The sequence below is a fragment of the Phyllostomus hastatus genome, unplaced genomic scaffold, assembly GCF_019186645.2.
Source record: "Phyllostomus hastatus isolate PE091 unplaced genomic scaffold, TTU_PhHast_1.1 phas_contig_1550, whole genome shotgun sequence".
NCBI classification, from domain to species: domain Eukaryota; kingdom Metazoa; phylum Chordata; class Mammalia; order Chiroptera; family Phyllostomidae; genus Phyllostomus; species Phyllostomus hastatus.
This window is the reverse complement of record NW_025333634.1, coordinates 44,772-71,269: the sequence shown is the minus strand read 5'-3', so window position 1 is coordinate 71,269 and position 26,498 is coordinate 44,772. Positions and strand designations below refer to the sequence as shown.

At 48.6% G+C, this 26,498-nt stretch overlaps 1 protein-coding gene across 1 annotated transcript in view; it reads right to left on the bottom strand.

Annotated features, from left to right (window-relative positions):
* Positions 1 to 26,498, bottom strand: part of LOC123813617 (xanthine dehydrogenase/oxidase-like) — a 59,881-nt gene that overhangs the window by 13,357 nt on the left and 20,026 nt on the right. The window contains 19 exon segments of the mRNA XM_045830681.1: positions 135 to 221; positions 223 to 327; positions 3,201 to 3,287; positions 4,299 to 4,386; positions 4,769 to 4,902; positions 5,658 to 5,782; positions 6,670 to 6,766; positions 7,468 to 7,587; positions 11,355 to 11,478; positions 13,817 to 13,986; positions 15,397 to 15,480; positions 16,900 to 17,074; positions 18,133 to 18,317; positions 20,472 to 20,581; positions 21,899 to 21,992; positions 23,442 to 23,495; positions 23,497 to 23,594; positions 24,196 to 24,288; positions 25,718 to 25,859. Of these exon segments, the coding sequence (XP_045686637.1) occupies positions 135 to 221; positions 223 to 327; positions 3,201 to 3,287; positions 4,299 to 4,386; positions 4,769 to 4,902; positions 5,658 to 5,782; positions 6,670 to 6,766; positions 7,468 to 7,587; positions 11,355 to 11,478; positions 13,817 to 13,986; positions 15,397 to 15,480; positions 16,900 to 17,074; positions 18,133 to 18,317; positions 20,472 to 20,581; positions 21,899 to 21,992; positions 23,442 to 23,495; positions 23,497 to 23,594; positions 24,196 to 24,288; positions 25,718 to 25,859 (2,172 nt within the window).

Genomic DNA, 26,498 nt, shown 5'->3' with positions numbered 1-26,498 from the left:
AGTGAAGCATCCGGGCCCCTCCCGTCAGCACCTGCCTATCCTCTGCCCCCCAGGGAGATGCCCAAAATGCAAAGCCACTGTCCCTTGGAGTAGGGTAACCCACTCTGTCTGGTGCCACCCAATTCCCTGCTTACTTCTTCGGCAGGCAGCCCACAGGTCACTGCAACTTCACTCATCCAATGCTCGGCAATGAGCATCCCCTGGGGCCCCCCGAAACCCCGGGAAGGCCGTGTTGGAGGCCAGGTTGGTCTTGCACAGCCGCCCAGTGCCCCGGACGTTGGGGATATTGTAGCAGTTGTCCATATGGAATAGAGCCCGTTCCATTATCTGAAGCCGAGGAAAGCAAAATGGGAGGGAAGAGGGCGTTGGTTTCATTGGGTCCCTGCCTTCCCCAGCCCCACAGTCCCCCGCCCTTCTGCAGGCCCCGGTGCATTCTTCCCAGCACACACTGCGGCAGCCTCTTCCCTGCACCCCGACACTCCGTGCCTCCGCCCTCTGATCTGTGCCTCGTCTGAGGTATCAGGTCACGTCAGGTCAGCAACTTGCTTAAAACCTCCACTTACTATCTTCAGAGTAAAGTCTATCTCCCAGCATAGAATTCAAGAGCTTTCTCCAATGTACATTTTACCCTCTTTTCTGAGTCCAGGTTCCTGTCCCCTGTCACACCCCTCCTCACCTTATCCACCTGCCAAAGCCCCCATTCCTCCATGTGGAAGCCCTTCTCAGACCCTCTAGTTAGAATCGATCACTTGCCTCTTTTTAAAAATGTGACTTTATTCATTAATTTTAAAGTCGTTTTTATTCCCGTTCAAGTTAGACTGCAAGTAGATTAAAGATTTCAATGCTTGCATAGATTGTATTATGCAAAACAGGGCCCCCCTCCACCTTCTTTCCTTCCACTCCCCAGAAACAATCATTTGCAATTCTCACAGCTTATTCTTTAACCGCTATTTCATTACCATCCACATTTCCAAATAATGTGTGTATATTGCCACTTCCTGAATTTTTCAGTTTTAGACTTAAAAATTTTTAATTTTGCTCCCATCTAACCCCTTTTCCCTGAACACACACCAGTTTCCTACCTCCTGTCCTTCCCATGTAGTTTGTATTTTGATCTGATCAATAGTCAGTTTTGTGTTATTATTCTGTAAACATTACTTACAGCTGAACCATGCAGTGATATTATGATTACTTGCTTGATAACATTTCCCCCTGGAGTTAATAAATGGTCTTTATTTTTCCATTTGCTTAGATTTCTGTGCACATATTAATAAGTTAACTTAAAATGGTATGCTCATCATTTGGGAAAATTGTTTGAATTACTCCTGATAGTTCTGTCTTCTTTTTTTTCATTCTTTCTTTTTGAAAGTTCTAACCCATAGATTTTCTCAATTCAGTTGGTCCTCAAATTTCTCTGTATTTTCTCTCCTATTTTCCCACATTATTTTCTTATGTTTGGGGAGAGCTCCTTGAGTTGCTTTCAAACCTTCTGCTGCCACAGTTTTAATTCATAGAGAGTTCATTTTAATTCTCCAACTATTCCATTTTTATAGCATACTGTTCTTTCATTAAGTTGTAATGACTCACCTCTCTGATGGAATAAACGATGGTTTTTATTTGTTTCATTTTGGGTTTAGCTTACTTCCCCACGTATAGTTTATCTTCCCCACAGGTGGTTTTGTGTGTCTAATTATTTCAGTCCCAATCATCCTGGATGGATTTTGTACATCTCAGTTAATTCCCTTTGTGCTTTCCCTTCATGCCCTGTCAGCTGGCACTTTTATTTCCTTTCTTTGGTTGTTGTGTGTCTCCCCCACCGCACTGTGACCTTCCCGAAGGCAGAAGAAGGCAGAAACAATGCCGTATGCTTCCTGAGGTTGCCACCCTGGGCACTCGATAAATATTTGCTGGATTGAATTTATGATCTTTGGGGCCAAGTACTGTATCGTCCTCAGCCTCATTTTTCCTACCACACCAAGAAGCCAATGTTATAAATAGTAATAACACTAAAAGCATTCCTTCTGCAAACAGTTTTTCACCAGATCTGAAGTGTGAAGTTTCCTGACTGAGCCAATTAGGGAGCTCCTAGCGGGGAGGGGGCGGGGGGGGGGGCGGAGGCGAGCAGCGAGGAACTTCTGCTTTCCTGAAATGTTTGACTTTTTTTCTACAACAGGAATCCGAGCATGTGCGACTAGTATTGTTATAAAATTAAGATTTAAAGAGAATTTTAAAGTAGTATCACCAAGATAACTTCGTTCATTCTCAAAATGGACAAAAACTTGTCTGTCCAAGAGTTGGCTGAGAATGGTCAAAGTGGCATTACCCATCCAGGCTGTAAAATGCGCATCACCCCAGCGTCCGCCACGTGGTGAATGGAAACCAAACTACAGCCTATTCACATCAGGAAATACGACTCATCAATATAAATGCATGGAGAAACGATGCATGCTCTAACATGGATGAATGTCAGGAGCATTATTCTGAGAGAGAAGAGCCAGGGACAAAGGGCTACACAGTGTATGGTCATAGTTACGTGAGAAAGAGCATTTACAAAGACTGAAGGGAGATTTGTGGCTATCTGGGCCTGGGAATGGGCACCAGGGGAACTGCAACATGGGCACAAGAGGTCATTTGGGGGTGATGAAAATGTTCAAGAACTGAAATGTGATCATAGTTGCATGACTTTGAATTTACTAAAGAAAAACATTAAATTATATCATTCAAATGGGTGAACTTCATGGTATGTAAACTGTTCTTCAATAAATTGTTTTTTAAAAGTAACTCAACTCATTATTTAAAATTCAAACATTACAGAAGTGTGCAATGTAGAAAATGCCCCCTTAACCCACCCAATCATGGTCTGGTGTCTCTTCTTTCTGACTACAATATTATACACACATGCCCACACACACACAATGTCACCATACTATGTAGTCAGTTCTGTAACTAAGGTCCCTTGCTTGTCAAGAAATCTCGCACAAGAAAGATGAGTTTCTAATGAGAGAAGTAATATGATCACCTCTGTGTTCAGGGATCAACCAAGGATGGAGAACCCGAAGGCAGCGAGGACCAAATGGGAAGCTGTTGCAATAATAATAGGCAACAATAGAGGAGGCTTGTAGCTGCCTGTGTGAACAGGGCTGTGGGGCACGCCCTTGACCTCCCAGTCACCCCCGGATGCAGGAGGCAGTCCTACTTACACTCTGAGACAGATCCATGGAGTTCCCAGCGTTGCTGAAGTGATCCACCTCCAGAGCCACAATCCTTCCGGTCGTCATGAAGCCAACCTGAAGAGAAGGAAGTGATTTGTCAAGGGTCCCCTTTATCTCTACCACTCTCCTCCCTCTTACGTTACCTGGAGAGAACAGAGAGAGCAAGACTCCATCCACACCAGGAAAAAAGGCGAATATAAGAGACCACCAGAACAAGAAGACAGGAACTAACACCTCCCCGTGACACAACCATGGCTCCATTCCGGAACACCTTCTCCCCACACTCCTCCTCCTTTCTCCCTACTCCTTCCTGGCTTCTACCACAGGCAGAGAGAAACGAGAATGTTGGTCACGACAGGGCAGGGAGGAGGGCTGGGCGGGGAACTGGGAAAGATAGTGGAGTCTCCCTTCATAGCTCGTGCCAGCAAATGAGAAAAGTTACACTTTGCAAGAGTTTCAGCGCTCTCTGACATCCCTTACTTAGGTAATCATCAAAACAAACCCAGAGTGGCCACTTCATAAGTGAGGAAACAGGGACTGCAAATGACCAAGCCACTTTCTTTGAGCCCACAAGAATTTGGACATAAGAGAAATATAATGTTTGGGGGTGGTCAGTCATGAAACAGTCAGAAGAGGTCAAAGCGGGGATGTTCAAAGCCAGCTTGTGGAGAGAGGGGGGCCTCCCAGATTTGTAGAGCTAGACTGGCACCGGTGAGGCAGTACTGGTGTGTCAGGGAACAGGATGCACGGTCCGAACAGGAACAGGTCCCCCAGAGGAACCCAGAAAAGTGCCTGTCTTCCAGAGAAACTGGGCAGTGCCCAGCCCCATGTGGCCTGGCAGAGCAAGTGCCACCCTAGCAACCTGTGCCCTTCCAGACCCTGGGAAGTTTTGTTTCCTCGTTGTGAATTACTAAGCAGTCATTCTGATGTTCACATCAAGCTGTGAACACATTAACATCAGGCCATCCTGCAGGAGGGATGTACCCCAGGTCTGCTGACAAAATCACGTTTCAGTCACTAAAAAGGAAGTCAAAGTACACCCTAATGAGACGGCACTGCCCGCCCTGAGCCCCCAGCATCTGGAACCTTGTATTTGGCCAAGAAGGGATGTCTGCCGCCGGTTATCACCATGTCCTCGTCACGATCCAGCATGCAGCGCACCGGGCAGCCGGTCCTGCGGGAGACACCAGAGGGTAAAGAAAACTGGGGTCTCTGCAATAGCCCAGCCCCCAGGCATCTCAGAGATGAAAACAGCAGGGAAACCTTTTCCCATTTAGCACACTCAGAAGACCTGGGCTGGGCTGCTTTGTTGTCTAGGCACTGGGCTGAGCAATGTAGGATGTGAGCTGTGTGCTTGCCCTCAGAACCCTCACAGCTAGACAGGGGAGATAAAAGAACTAGGTGATGTTATCTTCACCCCTATGTCCAAAATTTCTAACAACACAAGGCTGTGAAAATGCAAAGCAACAAGAATCTACTTTCCAATGGGAGAAATCCAGAAAGCCTTCCTGGCAGAGGCAGCATTGTTCTTTTCAGAACCTACTAGGCAGACTCACTTGTATGCAGCCAGGGCTACTGCAGTGGACAGTAAGGTGCTCCGAGTCTCCTTCCCTCCAAAGCCTCCTCCCATTCTCTTCACTCGGACTGTAATCCGATTATCTGGAACCCCCAACATACTTGCAACAAAGCTCTGTGGGCAAAAGAAAAAACGCTTGCTCTGAATGCATCATGTAGACTTACTTCAGGCTTGACCTAGCGCTGACCTGATATGCACAGGCCTAATTATTGCTGTGAATTCTGAAATTCTTACCTTCAAGAATCCCGCTCCCTTCCCATTGCTGACCCTCGGGTAGTGGTGCTGGAGTCCAACACTCATCAGTCACTACAGACTGAATTTAGACACTTGTTTTTAACCAGAGGGGCAAGCAGCTAGTCACAGCATACTTTCAGAGCAAACTCATTCCATTAGGCCATGAACTGGTGGATCATGAGGGTAGAACCAGGTGCCAAAAATTCTGGCATCCACTGCCACATTATAGGTGGTAGAGAAATGAGGAATATTTGAGCTGCTGCAGATAACTTAGTGGTTCCTGTGGCAATCACTTACCCAACCCCATCATTCTACAAATAAGACTGAGGCCAGATATGAGGTGACCAAGGCCACACAGCACTGGGATCATAATAGCTAACACTTACTAGGCTCTGTCCAAGTATTAAAACCCATCTGATCATTACAACAACCCTACCAGGATCCATTTTGTATAAAAGAAAGATTATGTAACAAGCTCAGTGACACCAGCTTGTTGGTGACAGGGTCTGGTCCAGGACCAGTACCATCCAATTCCCTTCTGGACCCACCCAGGTCTCCCTCTTCCCATTTCCCACAATGCCAGGAGCTCCCTGGTGTCTTCCCCAGGCTCCTGAGTTGACCCACAGGACACCTACCTGGGTCTTCATGGTGTTCTGTGTAGACACAAAGAGCTCCATCTCCCCTGCCTCGCCTTTTGGGACGGCAATGGTGCAGTGAGTCTCCAGGTAGAAGTGGTCTTGGCCGCCAATGTACAGCTCACCTGGGGACGCAACAAGACCCCACACAGTGAGCCTGCTGTTGCAGAGGGGACAAATTTGCTTAAGAAGAACATGTATTTGCCAAGTACTCAAGGAACGAACTGACTGCTCACAGGTAATCTCTATGCTCCCCAACTGATGTGAAAAAGGGCCTCAGTCTTAGCAACCTGGGAGCTGAACCCCAGCACCCCAATAAGGAAATCAGAATGACAATGGAATGCACCGGGCATGAAGCTCTCTTCTTCGACTGCAGCCAGCTGAAATCAAAGATTTTGGAACTATGAGTGTAAAATTTTGGAAATGTAGAGAAAGAACCAACAGATATGATTGAAAGCTAAAAACAACGTCCAGAACTGAAGCTGTCAGGCCAGCTAGTGAGTTAACTTACTAGCAATAACAACGCACAATGGACAATGTAGGAAACAATTCCAAAAGGGGTCTGATCAGCAGCGTTGTCCTGAGGTGAGAGCTATGGGCCCAATGTCACAGTGTGGAAGGTGGGGCAGAAGGGCAGGGGAGGGGGCAGTACTAGCTGAAGAAGGGTGAGGACTGCCTTCAGGTGGACAGGGAGGGTCAAGAGTCCATGTAGGGTTAAAGGCCGGGCAGATCAAGGCTGCCCAAGGATCTGTGGCCTTTATCTTTCCAAACCTGACACTCTCATCTCTCTGGACTCATTTAGGTATATCCAGCCTAGAATTGGGATAGTGGAGATAATGCAAAGTTCTTTCCCAGCCACCTGTGTACTATTTTGTCACAAACATCAGAGGAACTCTTTTGTTCAGAAATGATAGGAAATCACTTCCCCACCCCAGGACTCCAGGTACAACTCTTGAATTTCACTCATAAACCAGGGCCGACCCATCCCCGTTGTGGCATGATGTGGCTGTACCTGAAACAACGTTGTCTGCTTCCGAAAACCCCTTCTTGAGGTCTCCTTTCTCGATCTTCAGCTCGGGTCCATAAAAAGAGTTGTTTTTTATAGCATCCTAAGGATCAAAAAGAAGGAAGTTTCAGTGACTTGACTTTCAGAGGGAGGAAGGTGGTTTCCCATTGAGGGAAGAAAAGTTTTCAGGATTTTTGCCTCTCTCTTCTCACATTGGCATCTCTACAAGCTTCTTGAGCAGACTTAAAGTAAGTTCACATGTAGCCCAGAAAGTCATGTTCCCCCATTTCCTTAGATAGAGGTAGACAACCTTAGACCTTGAAGAAAAGCAAAGCATCCCTCAAGGACTGAAATGAAGCTGAAATTGGGTAGAAGGGACACAGCGTGGCTGTTAGTGGACTGAGTCTAGGATCATGATGGGGAAGGTTTCACAGGACCACACAATCCCAAGGCTGGAAGAGACATAAAAACTATCTAGTCCAATCCTACCTGCTACTCAAATCTCCTCTAGAGCACAGGTGACAAACACAAGGCCTGAGGGCGGAATCCAGCCCTCCACCTTGTTTTACCCAGCCCAGCACCTTGTTTCTACCCACCAGCGGCACCGAGCTCCTTGCCCCTAGTTAAGGGGTAGTTATATTTATACAGTCCTAACATTGCATTTGGTCCTTTGAAGGCAACTGCAAGGCTGATGTGGCCCCCTGGTGAAAATGAGTTTGACACCCTGTTCTAGACGATCCTAAACAGAACACTTTCAGAGATGAGGAGCTCACCCCTCTCCACAGGCAGTCCATCCTCAATTACCTCAATGGTGATGATGGCTGGAAGGTCTTCATACGTAATTTTCACTCCTTGAGCTGCTCTCTGTGCGTGTTCTGGGGTGTCAGTGACCACAGCACCAATGATGTGCCCAACACAAGTCACCTAGGAGGAGAGCCAGACTACTGAAGAACTTCACAAAGCCCCTCATAAAGTCAATTATTTTGAATAGTTCAGAAAGACAAAGAAAGTCCCACGCCCCCACAATTTCCTATTAAGGCACATCTTAGGAATGTTCTTGGGCCTTTTCATTTCCTTATTCTATTATTTGGGTTGCGTGCTTCTTCATAAGAGTTTAAAATCTGTAGAAGTAGAATGGAACTTGTAGATGACTACTATCAGGAGGGCAAACTCACGTCACCTCAAGGGACAATTCTGATCATTTAGTATTGACAGCCTGTTGGGAAGTTGCCCTGGATATAATGTTGTGATTGATTAGTGATGTCTGCCATGAACAGCAGAATGGGAGGTATGTATCTGTCAACTTGGATCTATTCCAATCCCCTTGTTCTTCAGACAAACAGATGGAGACCCAGCAAGATCACAATTGGCTTGTTACCAGACCATGATTACATCTTAGGCCCTGACTTCCAGTTTTGTTTTCTTTCTACAACTCTACTCCCCATATTTATACCAATAGCCCCTCAAAGGTGGCAATCATATCTTATATCCATCTAGATGCCCAGAAGCTATAGTTTCCAAATGCTAGTTCTTAGACTAAGATGGCCATAAACTAGTTTTCTGTTAGATTTATAAAACAATGATTATTGTTTTCTTTTCATTTAAAAGTTCAGTTCCAGACTTCTGGTCAAGATGGAGGCATGGGTAAACATGCTTCGCCTCTTCACACAACCACAGAAAGAGTTACAACTAGACCTCAAAACAAATAACACCCAGAACAGTCAGAAAATTGAGCTGTATGGAAGTCTGACAACCAAGGATTTAAAGAAGCCACATTCATCCAGACAGGTAGGAGGGGCGGAGACATGGAGATGGGCGGAGAGATGCAGAGATGCAATGTGGCACAAAGAGGTGACAGAACAGGCAGCCCCATGTTCACATGTGGTGGATGAAAATTGGGAGGGATACCTTGGGAGCAAGTGATCACAGCCCCAGGCAGACCACACAGCCCAGGGTTCCAGCACCAGGGAGATAAATCCCCATACCTTCTGGCTGTAAAAAAAATAGTAGGAGTTGGGGCAGTGGAAGAAACTTCCATTTTCAGTAGACTTGGCAAAAAAAAGGCCTGCACAGACTTAAAACATATGCAGACCCACCTCCTGTAGGATTCAAAGCCACAGCAACAGCTGGAAGGGTGCCAACTGCACAGGGTAAGTACTGAGGGAACCTCCAGAAGCCATGCAGCAACACTGAACCCTCTTCGAACCCTCCCCCCACACAGAGCCACAAAGGGGTGAAGCCGGTTGCCCCACACTGGTGATTACCTCAGACTCTGCCCCACACAATATACAGGTGCCTTTTCTACAAAAGACCACATTTCTAAGACAGGGAGTCAAAGCAGCTCTACCTAATACACAGAAACAAACACAAGGAGGCTGCCAAATTGAGGAGACAAAGAAATATGGCCCCAGTGAGGAGAAGAACAAAACCCCAGAAAAAGAACTAAACAAAATGGAGATAATCAACCTATCAGATGCAGAGTTCAAAACACTGGTGATCAGGGTGCTCAAACAATTCACTGAGTATGGCAACAAAATAAAAAAGGCCCAGGAAGAAATGAAGGTTACAGAAAGTGAAATAAAGAAAAATCTACAGGGAACCAACAGTAGAGAGGTTGAAGTCAGAATTCAGATCAATGATTTGGAACATAAGGAAGAAATAAGCATTCAACCAGAACAGCAAGAAGAAAAATAGAATTTTTAAAAATGAGAATAGTATAAGGTGCCTCTAGGACATCTCCAAATGTACCAACATCCAAATCATAGGGATGCCAGAAGTAGAAGAAAAAGAGCAAGAAATTGAAAACTTATTTGAAAAACCAATAAAAGAAAACTTCCCTAATTTGGTGAAGGAAATATACATACAAGACCAGGAAGCACAGAGAATCCCAAACAAGTTGGACCCAAAGAGGACCATGCCAAGACACATCATAATTAAAATGCCAAAGGTTAAAAATAAAGAGAAAATCTTAAAAGCAGCAAGAGAAAAGCAATGATTACCTACAAAGGAATTCCCATAAGACTGTCGGTTGATTTCTCAAAAGAAACTGCAGGCTAGAAGGGACTGATAAGTGATTCAAAGTGATGAAAAGCAAGGACTTACATCCTAGATGACTCTACCCAGCAAAGCTATCATTTAGAATGGAAGGGCAGATAAAGTGCTTCCCAGGCAAGGTAAAGCTGAAGGAGTTTATCATCACCAAGCCATTATTACATGAAATGTTAAAGGGACTTATTTAAAAAAAGAAAAAGTTTGAAACTACGAACATTAAAAAGCCAACAAATTCACAACTATCAACAACTGAATCTAAAAACACACACACACTAAGCAAACAACCAGAACAGGAACAGAATCATAGCTATGGAGATCATTTGGAGGGTTATCAGCTGGGAGGGGGGGGGAAAAGGAGAGAATGGGGAAACATGTGCAGGGATTAAGAAGAATAATTTGTAGGTATAGACAGGGGAATGTTAATAATATAGGAAATGGAGAAGCCAAAGAACTTATATGCATGACCCACGGACATAAACCAAGGTGGGGGGATTGCTGGAGGGAATGGGGGGTACCGTGCAGAGAAGGGTCAAAGGGGGGGAAAATTGGGACAACTGTAAGAGCATAATCAATAAAATATATTACAAAATAAAAGTTCAGTTCCTATAAAAGCTGAATGAACCTCCTTCAGACATAATTTTCTTCCAACATACACAAAAAAATAAATAACAAAAAAATTGTCCAACTCATCATTTTGGAATATGAGGTTTCTGACAATACGAACCAATACTTAGTACGCCTGTCTCTGATAATCATTTCCTGAGGACCCTGTTAAGTTATTGACTTAATTGGCTAGTGAGACAGTTGTTGAACCTGAATGATTCTCACTAACCATAATGCTAGCGGTGCTCCAGGGGGCTCTTGAAGTTTGTAAAGCAATTTGTTTTTCTATCACAGAGCCTCCAAAAGGCTCTCACTTTGGAGTCCTTGTGTCTCGGGTCTATAGTTTTTCATTTGCTTCTTCACTTTCACAGCAATGATAAGATGAATTTGCCCTTCAGCAATTCCGACCCACTTCCAATTTGCAACATTTGATCTGTACTGGAATCATAAAGTGACTGTCCAAGAACTACTCTGTAAGCATATGGATTTTGTAGTAGCAGCTCTCCTGAATGTTTGGAAACTTGTTCATTGGCAGAATTCCACAGGTAACTGAAATTGATAGATGGATTTTCAAATATGTGAATTATCAATACCCACATAGTGGGGGCATTGTGATTTCTATATGGTCATTTCTCTAATATATTTTTATTTTCTTTTAGTAATGGAACTTAATATTGTACCCTAAAGAACATGATTGTTAGTTCAAATGCAGTCACCAGCCTTTTTTAATGCCACTTTGGCATGGAGTCATCCTACTATGTACAAATGGCAGCCATTAATTACATTTAAAAGTAAGCATTAAGTTAAAATTAAAAGTGCTACCAAGCACTTTTCTATCTATCTTATTTATCTGTTTTCTATCTATTCTATTCTGTCCCTTTACTGACTGTCCTGAATGCTGGCCAGTTAGCTGATGGCAAGCACATGCGCAAATGTATAATCTTTTCGATATGAGGGATTTGGAAGAATGCATACAAATTAAAACTTCAATACTCAGTTCCACCGACTTTATATTTTTTTAAAAATCCGAGACATACCTTATCCTTCGCAAAGATGGTCTCATCATTAATAAGTCCAGTTTGGTTACTCCCGGGAACATCATCGGCGGAGATAAAGCAAACAAACCCCGGCACCTTCTGAGCTTCTGAAATATCGATGGACCTGCAAGGATGGGCAGCGTGAGGGGCCAGGCAGGGAAACCCAGTGGCAGACCCATCCCCCCACTGAACAGCTCTGTCCTCATGCTGACAGTTTCCCTCCACCCTAATTTCTTCCCTAATAGGGTCTACTCTACCCTAATAGGGTCTACTCTACCCTATTCTACTCTACTCTATTCTATTCTACCCTATTCTATTCTACTCTACTCTACTCTACTCTATTCTACTCTACTCTACTCTACTCTATTCTACTCTACCCTATTCTATTCTATTCTATTCTATTCTACTCTACTCTATTCTATTCTACCCTATTCTATTCTATTCTACTCTATTCTACTCTACTCTACTCTATTCTATTCTACTCTATTCTACTCTATTCTATTCTGTTCTATTCTATTCTATCTATTCTACAAGTGTTAATTAAATGCTTACCATGGGAAGGCCACTGTTCAGAGTCCTGCTGGGGAAATAAGATGAATAGGACAGCCCTGCCCTTGTGGACCTAATACTAACCAAATGATCATCAACAGCCATCTAAATGCTGGCTAAAACCTACCTCACAGCTGTTACCCATCCAGAATCAGCACACTAGGGCCCTTGCTGTGCCACTCATCCAATGCACCTGAACATCATCACACAGACAGATTTCTCTCACCACATTTGCAGAGCCATTCCAGAATGGCGGGGTGCCCTGGCTGTAAATTTAGACAGTTCAGACCTCAAACAGAAGAGGCCTGGAGAATTCATTAACTATAACAGTCGGAACTAAGTCCTGGTCACTCTGGCCCACGCCCACATGAGGAAACAGGGCAGAGGCACCTAGAGAAAGTTATGGGAGCCTCTGTGAAGTACCAACCAACTTTCAAAGACGTAATCCTCAGAAAGTCATTGTTGTCACCCCAACTTTCCATTTGGGGAAACTCAAGCCCAAGGAAGTTAAAGAGCTCGTCCACTGCCACCCAGCCGGAGAGCAGCACAGCGGAAATTGGGACTGGGGTTCAGTTACGAAGAGCGCCCATGTCAGGTCCGCTTCTGCTCCCTCTCACTGTCCCTTCCAGGTGCATGTGCAAGAGACACCCTGATCACTGCAGTTATTACACAGTCCCCCCCCCCAGCCCGATCCTCCCACCTCCATTCAGACTTCGCTAGGGAGGAGCAAAGCCGTTTGCGTGTAGGCTCTGCGGGTCATGGCACCGTCCATATGGGCTTAAGACAAAGGCAAAGGCAAGTAAATTGACCCCACAGTTAGCAACCATGCTATCATAAACAAATATTTTTTTCAGGGTCCTGGAGGAGTTTCACCATTCCTGGAGCCTTTCTCTGGGCTAGGGGTATCTGCAGAGGAAAGACCAATGACAAGGAGACTCGATCCCTAAATCCATCCAGTGCCAGGGCCCCAGGAGGGTCATTCCCAGTCATTCTACTGAGTAGGACGTGTGTCTCGTGCCCACCGGGCAGGAAATAAGGGCCACAGTCTCTGCACTGAACATCCAGAGGCAGCCCAGTGCAGTTGCTGACGCTGCCTGGCTTCAAACTCCAGCTGTGCCACATACCAACTGTGTGACCTGGGGCAGGTAACTTAGCCTGCCTGTACCTCCATTTCCTCTTCTGCAACATGGAGATAATTATAGGGTTACTGTAAGGAGTAAGTGAGCCCAATAAATGTAAAATGCTTTAAACCAGAACATGGCAAATATTAAGTTTCATGTAAATGTTAGGTGTTACTACTACTACTAACTTCTACTATTACTATACAGGTGGCATTCTTGCCATTGAGACTCTCAAACTTCCATAAGCGGGTACAAGTGACTATTCTCTGCCGGGTCCTTTGTGGACACTATCCCTAGCAAAAACGACCACTAAGCCTCACCAGAAAACATCCTGTTACACATGGGGAAACTCAGAGCTTAAGCACACAGGCCAAGGTCACAGTTGCTCAGCACTGGAGCTAGGGATTCGATCCCAGGTTCTCCCTCTTTTGTGCTAACACAAATTGTACTGAAACTTTGCACTGAAGTCTAGCCCAATTTCCAAAGTGCAGATCTAACCTGGTCCTATTAAAGGCCTTTCAGCAGCTCCCCCCCATTCCTTTTTGGGTCCAGCGTACCCTCCCCATCCAGCACTCCAAGGCTTTGCTGACCCAGCCCCTGCTTATCTCTGCAAGTCATCCCTGCACCCTCCCAAGCACCCCTGAGCCCCTCACCTCTCCTGCTCCTCTCTCTAGACTGTAGTTTTAAGATGAGCCCCATCTTCCCCTGTAGGCCAACCGGGAGGGGTGCATCTCCAGTGCCTGGCAGGGCAGTCCCAGCACCCTCCTGTCTGACTGTATTTACTACACTCACTTGATCTTGGCGTGGGCCCGGGTGCTGGTGACCAGCCGGAGGGACAGCTCGTTCTCATAGCGAGGGATGTCGTCACAGTACACGGCCTCCCCAGATGCCTGCATGGCCGCAGCCAGGTGGGGCAGGGGCCGGCCCACCGTGTCCTCCTCAGACTGACAGTTGGGCACCTCCTGGAAGAACACGGGCACCAGTCAGGCTGAGCTGTGGAGGACACTGTTCTCCTCCAGGCCCAGGGAAACCATGCAGAGTTGCAGGCCGGGTGGCAAAGCACACGGTAGACATGAGAATGGAGGGGCGGCGGGGGAGGAGGGAACAGCTGGAGGAGACGGAAAGGCACAAAGAAGTCAATGGGAAGGTGGTCATAGGTCACCACATACAGGGACAGAAAAGCCCAAAAGAGGAAGCTAAAGGTCCGCTTACTGAGGGCTGGGTAAACATGTCACTGTCATACAGTGAACAGTGTGCAACTGTGAAAACATATCTTTGAAGAATTTTAATTAGAAGGAAGGAAGCTCATGTTAAGTGTAAAAACAGAACATAAAACTCTGTGTGGGTGCACGTGTAAAAATGATTTGAATTTCATAGTAAAAAAACATGTGTTATGTAGTGTATACATGTCCATATATGCATGAAATGGGAAGGAAATGAAACTATAATAATGATTTTTCTCTTGTAGGTGGGATTTTGGGTGACTTATTTTCTTCTTTACACTTTTCTGTAGTTTTCAAAATGTTTTAGTGTATCCATTTCATAATAAAATTCTGTTTTATGTGTTTTTCAAATAATAATAATGGCTAATATTTATTGAACATTTACGATGTTCCAGGAAATAACATATTTAAACTTCAAAATGATCTGTAAGACAGGTGCCATCATTACCCATATTGTGGGCATAATTAACTCGCCCAAGAGGCACAGAGAAGTTGAGGGACTCATCCAAGCTTCCACAGTCACGAAACGGGCGGGAGACCCAGGCGGCCAGGCCCCAGAGGTCACGCGCTGCCCCGCTGCCTTCCACTGCGGGGGTTAACACGTGGTAGCCCGCGAGCCAAATCTGACCCGCTGCCTGTTTTTATAATTAAAGTTTTATTGGAATGAAACACTTGCCTCTGGCTGGTTTTGTGCTACAATGCCAGGGTCGGGGAGTCGCAACAGAAGCTGCATGGCCCGCAAAACCCAAAACGTTCACAGGAAAAGCCGACCCATTACCCAGTGCCTCTCAAAAAGCTTCTGTGGAAAGTGTGTGTGTGTGTGTTTATATGCTCAAGAGAACTCCTCACTTTGCAGGTTAGTCCCACAGAGGAGCCAGAACAGACAAAACACAAATAAAAAAATTGTTTTCTGTAAGGAGCAGCTGAAGACGAGAGTAATGCTGAGAGAGAAGTTTAGGTGAGTAAGGGGGCAAATAGCTTCACTGACATTCACATAATTCCCACTTTCTTCCCTGGAGGCTTGCGCACGACAGTAAGGAGCTTGAAGCAACCTACAAACAACTCAAGTAAGTCATTCGCCAGTGGTCAGCACCCTCCGCTGCGGTCAGCAAGGGCTCCTGATATGAGCTCTGCACGGTCTGCACTTACTTGGAAGAGCTGGACGTTGGCTGGAGGGTCTTTCTGGAAGAGTAGGGTGGCACTGGAGAAGGTGGGGTCCAGTCTACCACACTTCTGTGGAGACAAGAAAACAGAAGTGATCATAACTATTTGTATCATTGACTCTGACCTTGGCTGTCCCCAACCGGTAAAAGTAAACTTTTATACCCTTATTATACCCTTTTATACTTATTATACCCTTTATACCCTTTTTTGCCCTCCTCGTATTTTACACTCCTTCCAGTACCGCCTGGATCCACCTCCACACCTGAGTGTGGGCTCTGAGAAGTCAGGGTTGAGTCCCAGCCCCAGGCTGTCTGCCACTACCCCCTGCCCTCTGCACAATAAGGGGGCTCGTGCTCCCTCCCACACACGGACCACTTTGCCTCCTCCCCCATGTTTGTGGGTGCTGCCCTCCCAGCTGGGACACCCTTCTCCTTCAGCCTTCCTGGGAAAGTCTTCCTCTTCCTCCTCAATTCTGTACGAGATGTACTTAATGATACAGGAAATGTTCACAATATAATCTCCAAGGAATCAAGAGGGAAATAAAATTCCATACGCAGCATGACCCCAAATTTATTTAGAAAACGATAGCTCCAAATCAAAAGACAGTAATGTGATGGATGGAAGGAAGGACAAACAGAGAAAGAGATGGAGCAATCTCAGACAGAACGAGAGAGACAGGGGACAGATGAACGTAGGAAAAAGGTCAGAGGAATAAACAAAAATATTAGCAGCAGTGTAGGATCTCGGAATCATTTTTTTCTTTATACAATTCTGTATTTTTTAAGTTTTCTATAACTTCTTATTACTTTTATATTCAGAAAAAAGCAAGTGTCATGAATGTTTTTTAAAACAGGAATTTTGCTCTGCGGTCCGCACACTGTGAAGCTCCCCCCGTTTGGTCCCCTAGGCTCGTCTCCGCAGCAGTCACACTAGACTGGCCTTCACTGACCATGTCCTCTCCCACTCTAGGCTGCCCCCTAGTGCTCAGGGCAATCTTACTGTATAAAAGGTGCAAAATAAATGCTGTTGGCGAACAGATGGGGGGGGGGTGCTGGGCCCCGCCAGCCAGCACCCCCTCTCGAATGCACATCCTCGCAGGGGCTGTAGAATCCCCACCTGACACCCTCGCTCCACTGTACGCTCCCATCTACCTACAAACCACGGGTGCAGCAGATTTTATAGCGGAGACTTGGAGAGAGGGGTGACCTGGTCAAGTCCTCACATGAGATAATGACAGAGCCGGGACAAGAATCCACGCCCCTGGCTCCCAGCCCAGGGCTCCACCTCTCAGCCACCTGCTGGCTTCCACCTCTGTGTGGCTGCCTGGGCTGTGACCCTGGTCCTCGGTCCTCTGCCCTTTGACAGCCAGAGGAGAGAAGCAAGTTCACCACCTGGTCCCCAGCTCTGCCTCAGCCAGAGCAGCTGCCCAAACCCCCACACAAAAGTGCCGCAGAGAGTCCGTGCCCGGCCCAGGCCCCCCACACTCACATTTTCCGGGTCCTCTTTGCCCAGCTTCTGAAGCACCGTCAGGTAGAACTTGAAGAAGAAGCTGAGGGTGAGCGTGCGCCGGAACTCCACCATGCCGCCAGGGGCGTCGGGGGACAGCTGCAGCTCGTCTGCCAGGCCTGCACACACCTCCTGCAGCAGCTCCTCGTTCCAGGAACTGCCAGAGAGCACGTGTGGGACGGCGGCCCTCCCCAGCCCTCAGGAGGTTTTCGTGTGCACACTAAGCGCAGGGCCTCAGAGTCATAGGAATCTGGGCGCAAAGTCTGCTTCAGAGACTCATCGTTACGTGGCTGTAGGCACGCTACTTAACCTCCTTGAGCCTCAGTCTCCTCGTCTTCAAAAACAGATGCAGTTTTAAAAGTCCACAAAAGTAACAGTTAAATCTACTGAGTCCTTACAATGTCCTAAGTGCTTTAGATGATACATCATTTTTAGGAGGAAAAAATTTCATACTCGTTTTACCAGTGAGAAAACTGAGGCATGGTTGGCTTATTATATTACCCATCTGGTAAGTGTTGGAGCTAAGAACTGGGACCAAGGAGTCAAACCCCCAAGTCAAGCCTCATCTATCCATGCAGTTATGGCAAGGGTTACACAGGGTAGCGCCATGAAGTCCTCGGTACAATTGCTGCCATAGAGTAGCCATAGCAATAGCAGCAGCAGTGCTAAGAGAAGTAGTAGCGATACCAATAGTAGTAGTACCTGCAACAATATTACTAGTAGTAATGCTAGCATTGACAGGCGCAGTACTAGTAATAGTACTAGAAGAAGCAATAGTAATAGCAGTAGTAGAAAGAGAAGTAACATAGTAGTGGTAGTTGAAGAAGCAGTAGTAGTAAAATAATAGCAAAAGCATCGGTAACACAACTAGTAGTGGTAGAAGTAGCAGCAGCAACAGCAGTGATGTGCCTATGAGGAATAACAGTAGCAGTAGAAGCAGCAGTAGCAATAGCAATAATAGTTGTGGCTGTGTAACAATAGCAATTGCAGGAGCAATAGTAGTGGCTGGAGTAGCAATGGTAATAGTACAGCAGCGGCAATACTATTAGTAGCGATGCTACTAGCAGTAGCAATAATTGTATAGTAGTCATAACCATGGTGATAGCAGTAGCAATGGTAGTAGTAGCAACAATAATAATACTGTGAGTAGTCACAGTAGCAGCAGCAGCAGAAGTGATATGGTAGCAGCAGTTTTATTTTGCTATTTGCTCTTACTTTGACAGCTGCTTCCGAGTAGTCTTAAGGGCTGAGATGGTTCTGTCGGACATTCCGCCATAGCAAAGGGCCAGCTCCTTCACCTCTGTGGTCCCTGGATGGAACAAGACTCTCATGCCGCAGGTCACCTTGGCTATGTCATCTTCTCTCCGGGAGGCCTGCTTAAATGCTGAGAAAAACTCGCCCTGAAAAAGAACAGAAAGGTACCTGTTTCTTACCCTGTTTTGCAAGGACTGCAAGTGGTGAGCCTGAAACACAGGGTCCCGAGGCTCGGGGAAGGAGACAGCGCCATTGCAAACCAGCGAGGGGCTGCTGATGGGCTGCAAGATCGAGGCATATCTGATGACCGAGTTTTCAGGAGAAGTTCCACATAACATGCCCAGAATCTGGTGGGGTCAGGATTTCTGTTAGTCAGGAAACTGAGAGGCAGAGACAAAGAAGAACAACAGAGCACTCTCAACCCAACAGCTGGGAGGGGAAGGCTGTTTTCACCCAGTCTCCTCAGAGACCCCCTCAGGCCCACTCGGCTTCCCCACCCTGGGGCCCAGTCTCAGGGCACACTGGCCTCTCCAGGGGGCTGTGCCAAAACCTCTGTTGGCTTGTGGGCCTCTCAAGTGCGCACACCAAAATCCCAAAGGGTATTTGAAACCGCCTCTGGCTCGCAGCCTCCTCGGAGGCTAACTCGTCTCTCCCAGCAGTCTAGCGGCTACGACTCTCTCCCGACAGAAAGAATCACACTATGAGACAGTCGCTGCCTCGGTGCTCTGATCATACATTCCCTGCCCATTCATGGAAGCCGGGCTCCGTCTTTGCAAATAGAAAGAACACGTGATCACTTTCCAGGTGAGAACCCTCTGAGGTCAAGTCCTTTCTATGTCACGTCCCCCTGAGATTTGAACTCACCCTGGCACCACAGATTCTGACTCACGTGAAAGGTCGGCAGTTGAAGGAGAAGTTTACTAGAGAACGCACAACGAGACACACCCTGGGGTCCAACACGACCACGGGCTTTTGTGTGAGGAAGCCACAGAAACCCCTCCTGAGGATCGAGCTAGTTCCGATTCCTGGCGTCAGACGTGGGCCTGGGGCAATGAGCACAGAGCTTGAACTTGGCTCTGGAACAGAGGTTGAGGCTGCTGGCGCCCAGGACGGTGCCAGCCCACAGCAACGCTTCGCAGCAGCCGTGAAAGGCCAGTGTCGGGTTGCCCGCTGTCCTGTCTTGAGAAACTCTTCTTGCTTCGGGGGTATTCAAGTCTCCTCTCTTTTATGAAATATTTTGTGTGAAATATATTGTGGACGTCCCTTGCCTGGCCACATGGAAACCAGGGCAGAACTATGCTTGTTTTCATCTCCTTTCCCAACCTCATAATTTAAATTTTTTTTTACTGATCTGTGAAACACAAAACTCTGGGAATCACTGCTCAAATGGTCTATCTGAGGACAAGCTAGAAAACCATTAAGAAACCACCTCAGGGATGTAATTGCTCTAATCGAATTAGCATTCTCATTAAGGAGGTTAAAATTAGCAAGGGCGAAAATGCCGGAGACACTCCTTCGAGCACTGGCTGTGGTAAACCCTTAACACGCGCCCTCCCAGCTGGCTCCCCAGCCTCTCACAGATCATTTCTAAGAGGCTCACCCTGGGACGGGCGGCCGCCGAGAGGGGCAAGAACCACAGCAGGCGAAGCTGCCGTAGGCACCAGGAACCCAGCAAGGCGGCCAGAGGCTCCCAGACCGGCCCGAGAAAGTTGGGAAACCTGCTCGAGAAGCAGAGCTCTTCGCTCACACCAACCCAGAACAAGGTCAGCGGGGTAAACAGCTTCTCAAGCCCCAGGGCGGCGTGTGAGGATCTGACGTCTGGGCGGCTTCTCCCCTGAGCGCGCAAGCCCCACACTTCACCTTGTGACACCAAGTCTCCCCTGACCTGGGCAGGAACACTCAGCTGCTGCATGGGTTCTTGACCCTGTGTTGCCGGCTGCCAGAGGGAGATCTCCCTGGCTCCCACGCATCTGCCACAAACCCTATGAATTACTGTTCAGTCCTCACGATAAACTGCCCAGTAGGCAACCTTGTGCCCATTTTACAGATGAGAAAAATGGGGCTCAGGAAGGTGAAACGAAGGGCTTGGGATCACACTTTTAGCTTCTGTCTATGTCCTCTGTTCCCTAAGCTAAAAGTTCTCATCATCCAGAGAGGAATATGGTTAGTCAAAGGCCAAGTTCAGAAATAAGAAGACCGACAGTAAAGTTCAGAGATGCTAAGGTTGGCCCCAAGGCCGACTCTGGTCTCCTTGTCTGGAGCCTGGCAGTTGTGGGAGTGATTTGGGCACCACATCTTACCCTCCTGCTGTAGGGGATCTCGATGGAAAGCAGAATCTCCTCTGGAGCTAGCAGGGTCTTTCTGTAGGCAGGGAAGAAGGTGTGGTCCATTGGAACGGTTCTCCTGGTGCCTGTGCAGGGGCAAGATGGAGAGGGACCAACGTGAGAGAGCACAGGACCACCCACCAGTGGGCTCCTCCATCCTGGTCCCTGCTGCCCCCAGTCAGAGGGAGCAGATGGCACAGTTGGGGTCAAGGTCCTCCATCTGAAATCCTTAAGCAATGTTGTGCTGGTGAATGCTTAACAATTGGCTCTGTGGGGTTGGGGGTGGGGGGAGGAGCCCTGATTCTGTGGTATAAATACTCCCACCATAGCCATTTTCAAGCTACCATGTGACACTACTGAGCATGACATTGAAAAGAGGGTAATGGAGTTGCCTCAGCGGGCCCGCTGTCCTCTGAAAGGCCCATTTACAAGGCCGGCCACTGTCTGTCCTCTGGGAACTCCGATCCCGGGAGAGGTCCTACCGTTCCCTGGTAGGAACGGGTCATTGTGCCGAACTATTTATTAAAGAGCAGCTTGGTTTAGGCTGAGCACCTGCTTCCCTTCCGGGGGTCTGGACTTCGGCGTGTGCCAGGCCAGAGCTGAGTGACCAGCCCCCCGTTAAAGCTCTAGGTGCTGAATCTCTAACATGCTTCTCTGGTCGACCCCACTTCTTATGTGTTGTGGAGTCAGCCTGCTGCTGGGGGAGCTAAGTGCATCCTGTTAAGTGACTCCATGAGGAGAAGACTCTGGAAGCGTGTGCCTGGTTTCTTCCAGGCTTTGCTCCATGCGCCATCTCCCCCTGCTGATTCTGTTTTGTGTCCCCCTTCTGTAGCAAGTCCGAGCCAGGAGCAGGGCCATATGCTGAGCCTGTGGTCCCTCCGGCCAGTCGTCCAGCTGGGGGAGGTGCTGGGGACCCTCGGACAAGGGACGATGCACAGAAGCCCACTGTTAGATGGCATTTCCACTGCGGATACAGTAGGTGGAAGTAACCTCAGCAGCACAGGCAATAGTGAGATGAAGTAAAATAATTAGGAAGTGGTGACTTTTGAGTATTCATTAGCTTTGTTATCAATACCATTTATCTCGTAAGTTCATATAACTGAAGTCTTAATAATGGCCACGTTTAACAAACGCTGAAATCCCAGCAATCAGCTATGCTGAGCTGGTGCATTCTGGCTCCTGCACACCGCTAGGTGAGGCATCTGGTGACAGAGCCCGTTGTGACTTTCTAATAAAGAAACGGCCCGGCTCTCCCAGTCCCCCATCACAGGGGACCCCTCGCAGCTTCCAGGAATCCAAACTGTAGGACAGCTGGGTCGTTGCACTTTGGACTCTGTGCCTCCAGAAAGTAACTTCTCCTGTGAGATGCTCTCCCCCAGGACCCTTTGCATGAGGCCGCTCACCTGTGGACACGATGGTCAGCTTGGCCCCGCTGGCCATGAACACGGGGTTGAGGTCAGAGATGGGGCTGGCGGTGATGATGTTCCCTCCGATGGACTAGGATGAGTGGAGAGTGCACGTGAGAGCCCACCCAGGAACCTCTGTTCGCCCAGCTGGCTCCCGAGCACAGGACAGGAGGGCAGCACCTGCTGAAGGGACACCTGACCCCCAGTCCCTGTAGACATGAGACTGGCACAGCGAGAGCCCCAGCGCTCAGAACAAGGCTCAAAACTTGAGATCCAAACACTTGGGACTGGGGCACAGGTCCGAGATCTACGGGTCGGTAAACCAGAGTCAGCGCCTTGAAGTGTGTTTGTTTAATTTCACCCCAACTTCTTCTGAAACGGGGGAGGTGGTTTATCACAGAGGTCATATAGAGTTGGTTCATCAGAAACAGGAGATAAAGAGAAAGGAAAAAGAGAAAGAAGACTCAAGGATAAACAATTTGTTCTAACTGGACCTGAGTTTCCTGGAAACTTGGCAAAGACACGGGGTTCTCGTTACTGGGAGGAGGAAGAAAACCAACTGCAGAACAAAACGAGTTCTTCCTGGAAGTGGAGTCCAGCCTCGCTGGGAACTCAGCGGGGATTTCTGAGTTTCTATCTCCTCATCTACAGCCAGAACCGGCAGGTGCTGGGAGCAGGGTGTGGGGAATGAGAATAGGCTGTTTTGTTTTAATTTTTTTTTGGTTTTAATTTTTTTAAAAAATAGAACGGAGCCCTGGCTGGCGTAGCTCAGTGGATTGAGCACAGGCTGCGAACCAAAGTGTCGCAGGTTCAATTCCCAGCCAGGGTACATACCTGGGTTGCAGGCCATAACCCCCAGCAACCACACATTAATGTTTCTCTCTCTCTCTCTATCTCCCTCCCTTCCCTCTCCAAAAATAAATAAATAAATAAATAAATAAATAATCTTTAAAAAAAAATAGAACGGAATGACTAGCTTTCCTCCCACCAGCACCACCAATTACGAGCCTCCGAGGCAGGGGGCGTGCGCACACCCCTGCACCCTGGGAACCTGGGGGCCAGTCTGAAGGCGGGCTGTGAGCCCTGAGCCCGCAGGCACACCCCTCCCTCCTCTCAGGTGGGTCTACCTCCGGCTCTACCCCCAGCTCTAAAACCCAGAGCCCCTCCCTGTTTGGGCTTCTCTCTAACTTATCTCTCCTCCACCTGCTGAGAGCCTGGGCCAAGTTCAGGATGAGGGGCCAGGAGACTCCACCTCCCCAACCTCAGGGAAAAGACTGAGTCACAGAGTGAGCACTACCTGACTGGCCCACAGACCTTCATCAGAAGCACCTGAGGGGCTTCCCTTCCCCCGCCCCCCGCCAGGGTGTCTAGGCCAGAACGCCTGAGGGCAGGGCCCAGGGGTCTGCATCTTTAACAAACACCCCAGGCAGGTCTGAGCACTAAAGTTCAAGGCCCCAGAGTCTGCAGCAGAAGCCAGACCAGCCTTGTGAAGAAAGACCCCATCCTCTGGGCCTCATGGGCCCCCTGACCGGGGACTCACCGCCACAGACTTGACCTGCTTCCCCGCAAACCAGCGCAGCTGCTCCAGGACACCCCCTGAACACCTCGGTTTTGTGCTCGGGGAGCTCGGCAACGGCATCTCGCAGGGTCTTTTCCACGGTGCTCAGGGGGCAAGAGGCCCCGAAGGAGATACCTGGGAACACACACGCAGAATAACAGCGATCCCCTTCCCAGCACAGGAAAACACTTCCTACACAGAATCCCCGAAGCTGCGCAGCAGCCTGGGTGAGGCTGCCCCAGGACTTGCATCCTTATGTGAACGAGGAAAGGAAGGCCCGGAGAGCTTACGTGGCTGGCCCGACAACGCACAGCTAATAAAATGTCCAGGACTGAACCCCAGGCCTCTTGTCCCACAGCCAGAGTGCTCTCTCCTCTAAACCAGTGGTTCTCGACTCCACAAAACCAGATCTCTGAGGGTCAAGTCCTGGCATTTCTTTTAAAAAAGCACCCAGGCACTCCCCCGCCACCTGACCCCTCACCCATAAGGGATTCTCATGGGCAACCAGGATTAAGGGCGACTATTAAAACTCTCATAGCCTTGCCCACGGGCACCCTACCACGGATGCTACAGGGAAGAAGGCAGTGAAGGGTGCCCTTCCCCTGTGCAGCGTGGCTCCAGGACAAGCAGGTGACAGAGAGAGCCAAAGGGGAGGGTGTCCTGAAACCCACCAACTCCCTACGGGACCCTCCCCAGCATCCCAGCCCCCCTGGGGGCTCAGGGGAACCTCCCTTACCCTCTGGTCCACGCTCCACTAAATTCAGCTCAGGGATCCAGGCTGGGCAGACGATCAGAGGAAACAGCCTGTTCTTAAACTTCACCTCAACGCCTCAAGAGAAATGAAAGCCTGAAGTTAGAGGCCTGTGTGTGTGTTTAATAACAATATTAGAAAGAACTCATAGATGCAGACAAGTGTGGCAATTGTGGGGGGGCAAGGGGGGCTGGGTGGGAGAGGAAGAAGGGTATAGGAGGGGTAAATGGTGATGAGAAAAACAAAAATAAATATCAGAAAACACAGGAAATTAAGATACGTCAGTAACCCTCCTAAGCACTACGTATGCATTTACTCCGCACGACAGCCCTAGGAGATGCTGTGGTTTTCTCTGTTTATCGAGGAAGAAACTGAAGCTCAGGGAGGCTAAGTTTCTTGCCCAAATCACACAGCTAAGAATAGGTGCATTTCAGTACTTGAGCTATTCTAAGAGTCAGGGTATAACAGTAATCATAACACAAAAAGTCTAACGTTCAAACACAGAGGGGCATGGAGAAAAAAACTTTAAATCTGCTAATCAAGGTACAAACGTCTACGAACAGACTTGCTCCTTTCCCTCAGACTCAGTGACGCAGCACCTCTCCCAGCCCTGCCCGCAGGGCTGTAGAGGGACAAGGTTAAAGGAGAAATGAGCACCCATCATCCCACATCCCACACATGCTGCTCAGGAATCGTGAAAGGGTGAGCCAGACTTTGTGGAGCCGGGCCGCCTGATAAACCAGCTCCCGGGACAAAGAATGCAGGTGGATAGGTCTCTCTCTACGGCCAGCCTCCCCAAGGCCCTGCCCCAGCTCTGGGCCTCCCAGCCTCCCCAACGCCCTGCCCCAGCTCTGGGCCGCCGGCTACTCTGTTGGGCGGGTGTACAAGGGAGGAGGGGGCGGAGCAGATGGAGCAATCTTAAGAAATTATCTCTAATTTGAAGCGGCACAACTCAAGGTCCCCCTGACCTGTTGCCATATTGTGGGCCTCATGTCCCAGGTGGTGGCACCAACTGGGCAGGTGGCCATGTCATAGGCAATGCAGTCACACTCGGACATTTCCTCCCCTTTGTCTTGCCACAGCAGCCCCAGAGAAGGGTGGAGAGAGAGATTCGTGAATGGAACGACTAGCCTCCACCAGGCGCATCGCCCCCTCCTGACTCAGGCAAGGAGACCCCTGAGGGAGAGAGCTGTGTCCGGCTGACTTCAGCGCCTCGGGCTCCCCCAGAGTACCTGGCACCCGAGCTGGCGCTCTGCACATGTTCATGGAGAACACTCGTCAAGGATCTTGGTTTATACTCAGAATAAGCCTCGAAGGAGGTATTATTCACGCACACATGAGACAGGACAATGAGCGCAGCAGGGGAGAGGTCATTTTTCTAGGGACACGTAGCCAGCCTGGGGTTGAACCAGGCTGTCTGACTCCAAAGCCAGACTTTTGCAGAAGGTCAAGCGCCCAGGCTTCCTCAGTGGGTCTCTGCCCCCAGGCAGCCCCAGGCCCCCCTTACCGATCTCCGTGTTCCCCACCACCAGCTTGGCGTCAGGGTGCTGAGCTTTAAGGTCCAGCAGCTGCTTCAGGGTCGAGGCCTGGATCCAGGTCACACGTTCCCCTTCAAAGCGCAGCTGCTTCAGGGGAGTGTCCTTCAGCCTCTGGAAAACGACACTTTCTCACCGAGCCGTCTCCCTTCTCCCCACCGCCACGTCCCACTACTGCCCGGGCTTTCGCGCCACAGTGGCACCGACTCTCCCACTGACTGATTACTGAATTCAGAGTGGAAACACCTGTCGGGGAGAAGGGCGGGGAACCACCTCGTGTGGAGCCAGGAACTAGGTTACAGCTCTCACACTCCTGATCTCGCTGAGTCCTTAGGAGACTCAGCAAGGGAGGCATTCTGAGCCCCGTCTCTTACAGGCAAAGGACGAACCTGAGGATCGGGGAAGCTGTGGGACCTGCCAACAGTCACCAGCCACAAGGCCACCTGAGCTGTCCCCACTGTCTCCAGGAGGCTCAGCGGACAAGGTGTGGGGGAGGACCAGGAAAGAAAGGGGTGTCGGAGGGAATGCAAAGGAGAGCTGGTTCTCCTGTGTGAGAGGTGACGCGGGGAAAGACAACCCCAAATCAGACTGATTCTGCACAATCCCGAGAAAGACATCCCGGCGGCCTGCTGCAAAGCCCTCCTCTCTGGCCTGTTGAACTCGTAAAGCAGTCTTCATGTGCTCAGCCACCCCCGGAGGTGTCTGCACTGGAGGAGCTCTGAGGGTGGCTTGATTCCCTCCTGACCATAAACG